The sequence below is a fragment of the Macrotis lagotis genome, chromosome 5, assembly GCF_037893015.1.
Source record: "Macrotis lagotis isolate mMagLag1 chromosome 5, bilby.v1.9.chrom.fasta, whole genome shotgun sequence".
Classification (NCBI taxonomy): domain Eukaryota; kingdom Metazoa; phylum Chordata; class Mammalia; order Peramelemorphia; family Peramelidae; genus Macrotis; species Macrotis lagotis.
In genome coordinates this window covers 22,564,834-22,573,905 of record NC_133662.1, presented here as the reverse complement: position 1 = coordinate 22,573,905, position 9,072 = coordinate 22,564,834, and the positions used below count along the sequence as shown (strand labels likewise).

Below are 9,072 nucleotides of genomic sequence, written 5' to 3'. Positions count from 1 at the left end.
TCTGACTCTTCATGATTTCAGTAGTTTTCTTGGCAAAGATACTAGAATGGTTTGCCATTCCCTTCTCCAGCTCATTTCCTCCTCATGAGGGCATTGAAGCAGAGTTGTGACTTATTCAGGGTCACACAGCTAGGTAATATCTAAGGCCAGATGTGAAGTCCTGAGCCCAGGCCCAGGGCTCTCTGCTGCCTCAAATAACTGCCATTACATGTATTCCTTACTAATTTGTTATCCAGCTTAACTTCTAGAACAGCACAGAGTAGATGTTTAATAAATTTTTATTGGTTGACATAACTGAAAATGCCATTTGAATCCTGATTTCACCTCTGCAGCATCTCTTGGCTCCTCCTGGGCCTTTCTCTCCTGTCTGACACTGCCACCAGCCTGATGCCGGTCCCTCATCATTTCACTCCTGAAACACTGCACTAGTCAGCAGGTAGGTCTAACTGCTAGATCTCCCCCCACACTTCCTATCCATCTTCCATTCAGGGATTTTCCTAAAGTCATCCCTTTATTCAGCAAACTTCAGTGGCTCCTTATCTACCCTAAGAAAACAAAATCTTTTGCATTTGAAGCCTTCTGTTCCCTACACCCCACTCCATCCACCTTCCATCCAGTGTCACTGGCTTCTTTACTACCAGACAAGTCAGCCAACTCTCAGCTCTGGCACTCTGACTGTTGCCCATGTCTGGAATGCTGCCCCTCCTCATGTCTACTTTCTGCCTTCCCCGAAGTCCCATCTAAAGTCCTATCTTTCCACAAAGACTTACTTTGTCCCTCTTAATTCTAGAGCCTTCCCTTTATTAAATAGCTCTTATCCTGTATTTAACTTCTTTAGGAATATTTGGATACTTGTTGTCTTCCCCCATCAGGGGGGCAAGATCTGCTTTTGTATACCCCAAGCTTAACACTTAGTAGGTGTTTAATTATAATGTAATGTTTTGCAGTCTACACATGCATAACCTGTATCAAATGACTTGCCTTCTCTATGAAGGGGGAAATGAGGAAAGGTGTGAGAGCATTAGAAACTCAATCATAAAACACGAAGGTTAAAAATGATTTTTACATATAATTGGGCAAAAATAAAATATTAAAAAATTAAATGCTTATTAACTGTGACTAACCCAGAAAAGATGTTGATTCCTTTTGAAAAGATGGCAACTCTGAGTTCACCCAGTGAACAAGAGTAAAATAGATCACTTTTCAGGCAAGCACTTCCTAATGTGCTAACACTCCCTAATGAATAAACAGATTAAGATGAAAACATTCCTGGTGCTCAAAGTATAATCTCTCCATTTACTGAAGTCTAATGGATCCACAGCCAAGAGCTCCCTCCCTTTTGCCCATATTTAGAAAACACAGGTCAGTGAATGAATAGTCCTCCAGGCTCCCACTATGCATGAGACAAAGCTCATCTCCACCTTTCACCCAACTAGTTCCTGGTATGCATCATGTTTAGTCCTAAGGATATTACTTATTTACGGGTCTAGATGGACCAATCACATTTGAGCTGGTGTTATTTTGTTACAGAATCCTGGCTCTAGGATTTCCTATCTGGCCAACCTTAGGCAAGTCACCATCTCCCTGGGCTTTGATTTCTTTCATCTCTACTATGACCAGTAGAGCCCCTTCTGGCTCTATCCTTGTGGTCCTATGATGCCCTAGATAGGAGTTCTTTACTTGGAGTCTGGGTACTTACTTTCTTTAATTTTTGCATGGCAATGGAGTTGTGACTTGCCCAAGGTCACACAGCTAAGTAAATATTAAGTGTCTGAGTTCATATTTGAACTCAGGTCATCTTGACTCCAGGTCTGGTGTTCTATCCACTGTACCACCTACCTGCCCCTGAATACTTACTTTCTCCAGGAAGAAAGCTTTTGATAAAATATTTCAATATAATTGATTTCCTTTATAATCTGTGTAATTTTTTTTATTAATTTGAAAGCAATACTGAGAAGGGTTCCTTCCACTGGCTTCAGACTTCCAAAAGGGTCCAGGATATAAAAAAGATTAAAAGCCCCTATTCTATTAAGACTGGAAGCTCTTTTGGGAGGGGGAGCTAGGTGGCGCAGTGGATAGAACACTGACCCTGGATTTCAGGAGTACCTGAGTTCGAATCCGACCTCAGACACTTAATAATAATTACCTAGCTGTGTGGCCTTGAGCATGCCCCTATTTGGCTTGTAAAAAAACCCAACCAAACAAACAAAAAGCTCTTTGAAGGAAGACTTTCAATTTTCATGAGTTACAGACTATATGTATCATCCTTGTTGAGTTGTTTTTCAAGTGTGTCCAACTCTTTGTGACCCTATTTAAGGTTTTCTTGGCAAAGCCCCCAGAGGAGCTTGCAATTTTCTTCTCCAGCTCATTTTACAGATGAGGAAACTGAGGCAACTAGGGTGAAGTGACTTGTTTAGGGCCACACCGAGTGTCTAAGGCTAGATTTGAACTCAAAAAGACTTCAGTCCAAATGGTCTATTTGCTAATCTTAACATATAATGCATGCATCTCCCATGTTGAAATAATTCCCATTTGACCTCTGCATTTTAGAGTTCCCCTGTTTTCTTTCAAAAGTTGGATCAGAAGTCAAACTTCTATATGAAGCTTTTGCTGATTTCCTTAGCAGTTAGAATTCCTACTGAACATACAATGTATTGTCTGCCCATAGAATAAGCTCCTTGAGTATAACTATTTCATATTTGTCAATCCTCAGTATATAATGAAGTGCCAAGATCATAATTGGAAACTTAATAACCTCTTGCTTATGTGATTTCTATCATTTAAAAAGTTAAGCATCTATTTGAAGCACCAAACTTTCATGCCACTAAAATAAATTCATTTTATTCAAAAAAAAAAATGAATCTTCCTGTCTTTAGCCTGGCATAGTATCAGCAAATAGCTGGAACTTAATGTTGAGTTTGTGAATCAATTCAGTTTTCAATAAAAATTGAGTCTCATCACATCCTTTAAAACTCAAGATGATGAGTTAAGTGTCTGAGGTTGGATTTGAACTCAGATCTTCCCATCTACTGCAATATCTGGTTGCCTCATATCACAGATATGATCTAATGTATGATACATAACATAAAAACACAGGTCTCCAGTCAGAAAGGTTCTAGGTGACCCTGGATAAATTATTTAACCACTGTTTGTCTCTGTTTCCTTAAAAATGGGGGTGACAGCACCTACCTCCCAAAGGTTATTGTCAAAGGATAGTCAAATGTGATCATTGTAAATTCTGTGTCAGGCCCATATTAAATGTTACATAAATATTAACTATTATTATTATTAGGTATTATTAACTCTTAAGATATTGGCATGGTGCCCTATGGGGTTATAAGCCACAACTGCAACTTGGTAGCCAAGAAATAACACTGAGAAGAATGTATAGCATTTCAGTTTTTATGAAATGAACCTTCCAATATGTTTTACATGATTGCATGTGTTTAACTAATATAAGACAGCTTGCTGTCTTGAAGAGGGGGAAGAAAATTTGGAACTCAAAATCTTTAAAAAAAAATGAATGTTGATGGCAGCTAGGTGGTGCAGTAGATAGAGCACTGGTCCTGGAGTCAGGAGGACCTGAGTTCAAATGCAGCCTCAGACACTTAATAATTGCCTAGCTGAGTGACTCAAACCCCATTGCCTTAAATAAATAAAATTTTAAAAAAAGAATGTTTAAAATTGTCTTTACATGTAATTGGAAAAAATGAAAAACATTTCATTCCTTCTAGAAAAAAAGAAATGAAAAATAAAAACTTTTCCAGATGAGGAAACAGAGGCTTGGAAGCCTTGACTTGAGAATTTATTGTTAGCCTAAAAGGTTAAACTATTCCAACCCAAATCCAGAGATCCCACTGCTGTGCATATAACCCAAGGAAGTTAAAGAAAGAAAAGTCCTACAGACCATTGCATTCATGGCAGCATGTTTTGAAGCAGCAAGAGCTAGGATGTCTCTCAGTTGAGCAAGGTTTAGTTTATAGATGGAATGGAATATTTATTAAATTTCTGTTAACATTATTAAGAATTCTGAGAAGCATTGAAAGTCTTGTGTGAACAGATGCAGGAAGAAGTTAGTAGAACCAGGAAAACATATTAACATTTACCAAAATGTAAATGTAAAAACACCCATCAATTGTAACTATGAAGATTAAGTCTGGCCCCAGAGATAAAAAACACAGTTGGGGGACAATGGAGATGAAAAATTGTATATACCATCAAACTGTTCATGTTTTGGGTTAGTTTTGCTGAAATATCTTTTATTCTTAAATCTCTTTTAAATTCTATGTTATAAGAAAGGATGGTCCTCAGGTAGAGAGGGAGGCAAGTATGGAGTCAGAAATGAATAATGAATGATGTAAAAGACAAAGATATTCAAAATTCAAGAAACGATTATCAAGAATTCTGAGAAACACAGGCACACAACTGAAGAGTGATGTAAGCATAACCCAAAAAACCCAACATACAGAATAACCACAATGAAAAAAGAGAACAGACAAAAACCTCAAACTGAATTGTAACTAAAACTAAGCATGGCTCCCAGAGAAGCATTGAGAAAACACATCTTCCCCTCACTGTCAAGGTAAGATAGTGTATGTGTAGAATATTGCATCTACCGTCAGATGTGTTTCAAGAATTGGCTATTTTTGATTAATTGCTCTTAATTTTTTCCTTTTAAAAATTTTCTGTTATAAGGGACAGCTTGATCAGCTAAATTTTCTTCTTTGTCATAAGAGATGGCGTGACCAGATGGGGGAATGAGGAATGTAATATTAAAGGCAAAAGACAGAAGAAAAAAATCAAAATTAAAAGAAAAAAAATTTGGCATTTTAGAACTGGAATAACAGTTCCTATCTTCTGTCTATCAAGACCAGATTTTTCTCAGTGCCACATTAACAGGGGTCCGGTGACCATGTCAAGAACCCACTAGGTTAGGATCCCAAGGGAATGAATACTTAAGCAGCAGAGAAGTTAGGATCTAGTGGCTATGTGGCTTTTTTTCTGGAAAGGACGGCAGTCAGATTTCTTCTCTGCTCCTTGAGTATCCAAATACCACTCCTCAAATCCCAGCTTCTTCCAAGAACTGGTAAAAAGAACTAGGTGATGGCTGGCTTCTTGAACCTTCTCCAGCTGGCTAGTCAGCTCCAGGGATCCAGGACCTCATAGCCCTCTGTCCTCTACTCATTTTACTTCTGATCCAAAGAGGATGTAAAATTTGTATGTAATTTCTCAGTAGGATGTCTGACTGGCGGGCCCATTCTGCACTCAGAAATGCAGACAAAGAAGAGAAAAGTGGGGTGTGAGCAGTCAAGTCCTATGCAAATGCGACGGAAGCCTTCAATTAGATAAATAAACCATCTGGCAGCTGTACTCAGCAGCACCGGGCAATAGGCACCATCTCTTTGAGTCACTCACTGAACTTTGAAATGAGGGCCAACAAAAATATTTCCTTGTCTTAGGTATTTTTCTCCCACTGAGTCTGTGGACCCTGTGTGTTTGTGTCTGCACAGTGTGTCTGCCCGGGAGCTTGCCCAAGGGCAGTGCTGCCTCCATCTCTCTGCCACTCACTCTGGGTGACACAGCAACTTTGAACAGGGTATGGAAACACTTCCCTCAACTTTGCCAAGACTTTTCTAATAAGTTGGGGGAAATTTCTTTCTGGGGAAGGGAAGGCCCAAGAGACCTGGGCTCCCAAAATTTGTCCACTGCCACTCCCCCATCACCCCAATCCCGGCTGGCTCCTCTCAGACCCTACCCTTCCAGGCACAAGCCTGCTGGGGTGTGAGGAAAGGGTCCAAGGCCGGCTGAGGGCGCCGAGCTGGCCAGCCCCCTCATTCTGGGGAGACACAGGCCCCCTTGTTCTCCGGGAAGTCCAGCAAGAGTGAGAGTCAGAAAGGGATGCCAGACTGCTGGAGGCTCGGGCCCAGCCCCTGACTCCTCTGGTGCAAGCATCTTAGGAGTGGAGCCAGGAGCTGGTGGGGGAGGTCTGGCTGGAGCTCCCTGGGGCACTGGGTGGGGGAATACAGTGGGGAAGGGTGGGGGGAAGGCAGAGGGTTTTTTAATAGAAATATATCAGTTGACAACATTTCTGACAGAAAAAAATATTCTAGACCTGAGGTTAATGGGAGTAAGAAATCATTAAAAAGGACAAAAATAGGTTCTATGTATTTTTTTTTTAAGAGGCAGACTAGCTTGGGAGGAGAGACCACTAGACTGAAAAGACCTGAATTCAAATCCCACTTCAGAATCTAACTGGTTGTGGGACCTTGGGCAAATCATTTCCATGTACCTCAAGTTTCTTCATCTGTAAAAGGAGAGGACTGGACTCAATGGTATTTAAGATTCCTTCTAGTTCTAGAGCTGTGATGTGAAATGGAGACTCATCATTTCAGAGAGAATCCTCTTTTTGAGCTCTACTGTGTGTAAAACTGCTACTTTTTTTTTTGGAGTTTAGGTTCAGGATAAAATATTTTCTTTTAAAAAGCATTGTTTAAAAAAAAGGGGCGGCTAGGTGGCACAGTGGATAGAGCACCAGCCCTGGATTCAGGAGTAGCTGAGTTCAAATCCGGCCTCAGACACTTAAAAAAAAAAAAGCATTGTTTGATGTTCAGTTATTTCAGATTCTTCATGATTCCATTTGTGATTTTTCTCAGCAAAGACACTAGAATAATTTGCCATTTCTTTCTCCAGCTCATTTTACAGATGAGGAAACTGAGGGAAACAGGCTAAGAGACTTGCTGAAGGTCACATAGCCAGTCAGTGTCTGAGGCCAAATTTGAATCTGATTCCAGGCCTGGCATCCTGCACCCTATGGTACTACTTAGCTGTCCTTAGAGATACTATGACCTTGATATCCCTCCAAGTATTCCTTAAGAGGAGAGCTTGATAACCTCAGTCCATCACTCCCCAGCTGTACCATTCTGGGAGAACTTCAGTTACAAGTCTAGGATGGGAGACTGACTCCTAGGCCACTGGGACTGAAAGAGTCATCTACTCCAACCCTGTCACTTAAAAGAAAAGAAGTCAGACTGTGGTGGGGGAATGGGGCCCTGAATTGTCTAGCCCTACAATTTATTCAGAGGCAGGACTGGAACCCAAGTCCCCGAGCTGTAAATCTAGAGCCAATATAACACTCTACCTTGCATTTTCTCTGTTCTCCCCTTGGTGCACTCCTATTGGCCCCCATCTCACATACATATAAAGGCAAAAAATTTCCATGGTCATCCAGAAACATGCTCTCTTCTCGGAGACAAGCAGGCAGCCCATCTAGTCCTCTTCCTTCTCCCACCCACCTCCCACAGAATGGAGTTGATGAGGAACAGAGCAAAAAAAAATCCTGAATGATTTATTTGATGCCTGTAAGAGGCACCTGGTTTCTGTCTTGAGTATAAAAAAGGCAATAAATGGCACTGTATATGAGACATTACATGGAAAGACTGGGGATAGGGAAAATGCAGGGGTTGGATAGATGGATAAGACCATTTGCCTCATCCAACCAGCCCCCACACCAAAAACAGACAAACAAGGGATAGACAGACACACACACACAGAGCTGCAGGGGATAAACACTGTTTTGCCCAGAGATGGGTTCCATCAGTCATTCAGTTAAAATACTGCAGGAAGCTACTGACCTTGGAGCACTGTCCTTTGGGACCCCTTCCCCAGGATAAGAGAGCTTTAGCTATGTAGCTCCCAGTGTCCAATGAAGGAGTTCTGTTCCTCTTTCCCCAGCACAGGGAGTGAGAAAACAGAGGTCAGAAGTGAACGAGGCAGGGTAGGGAAGGCTGCTGGAAGATTCTAAGTCGTCACAGTGTAGTCCGGATCAGGAAGGACAATAAGGCACCCAGGGCCAGGCCCAGGGAGAGGAAGAAAGCCATGACTGTACCTGCAGTCTCTGCCTCTGAAGGTTTCACTTTCCTGGGGAGAATTGAGGCAGAAGGCAAGGTTACCCCAAGACTACTGCCTCTGGCAATACCTCCTCCCCTCCCCCAGAGAAATGCTACACCCCCCCCCAGACTCCACAGCACCCATTTCTCAAATCTAGACTACTTCTTTCCATCTATCCTATTCAATCTCTTTCAAAGATAAGCAGTTCATCAATTTAGAATTGGAAAGGACCAATTATTTTAATCTTCCTTTTTCAGAAGAGGGAACTAAGGTCCAGAGAAAAAGTGACTTGTCCACTGGTTGCAATTTATAAAAGGTGAGTTTAGAACACAGATCTTTGGAATTCCAAATCCAGAATTCTTTTCAAAAATGTACTCTTTATGCTCTCTCCCAAATTCAGGGTAACTATGTCCCTGGCCCTTAGGGCATCTCTTCCCCAAGGAAATCCCCTTCTTTCCTTTAGCACACCCCCCTCCCCACTTGATCACTATCCAGGGCCCCTTGCTAGCTCTAATACTCATTTAGCCCATTAACCCACATTCTCTATGGACTCTGCTGTTATATGCTCCACCATTCTCCTCCACCTCCAGTTTCATTTCTCAGATCTGTGTCCTGAACAGGGTCTGTGACACCCTACTCACATGAAACTGCATCCTTCAGGGGTCCTACAGCAAAAAAACTACTCTCCCTAAAATTCCAAGCTGGAGGCTTCTTATTTCCTTCTTTAACAACCAGAACTGCTGAGGATGTAAGAAAATGCAGGCTAAGGATGCTAGTCCAATGCCAGATGCTGGATGGGTCAGTCTTCAGGGAAGGGCAGCCAGAAGATTTATGTAAGAATGGTGAGACAGGACAGAGATGGGCACTCCCCCTGGCTGAGGCTGAAGGCTGCCCAAACCTCTCTAACCAGTCGCCTCATTTCCCAGGTTCAGACTTTGTCCGTCCTTATCTCTTCTGCACCCTGACCTTGGCTCTAGGTACATCTAATCCTAGAGGGAGGAGGCTGCCTTCCTCCAATGAGGCTGAAGGTCTCAGGTGTATAGATCAGGTTCTTCTAACCCAGTAAAGGATTAGCTCTCCCTCCTCCTCATTCTGTTCCCCTCCCTCCTGTCCCATTTACACCAAACCCAGAACCTTGACCGAAAGGATGCAGAGGATGGCAACTTATGTCCAAAGGACAGGCAT

General features: G+C 42.0%; 1 protein-coding gene across 3 annotated transcripts in view; it reads right to left on the bottom strand.

Annotated features, from left to right (window-relative positions):
- Positions 1-4,982: 4,982 nt before the first annotated feature.
- SLC29A1 (solute carrier family 29 member 1 (Augustine blood group)) overlaps positions 4,983-9,072 on the bottom strand; it is a 37,100-nt gene continuing 33,010 nt past the window's right edge. For all 3 annotated transcript variants that reach the window (XM_074237063.1, XM_074237062.1, XM_074237061.1), the window contains one exon: positions 4,983-7,917. In XM_074237063.1, coding sequence (XP_074093164.1) covers positions 7,806-7,917 — 112 coding nt within the window. In that variant the 3' untranslated portion in view covers positions 4,983-7,805. The remainder of the gene's footprint in view (positions 7,918-9,072) is intronic.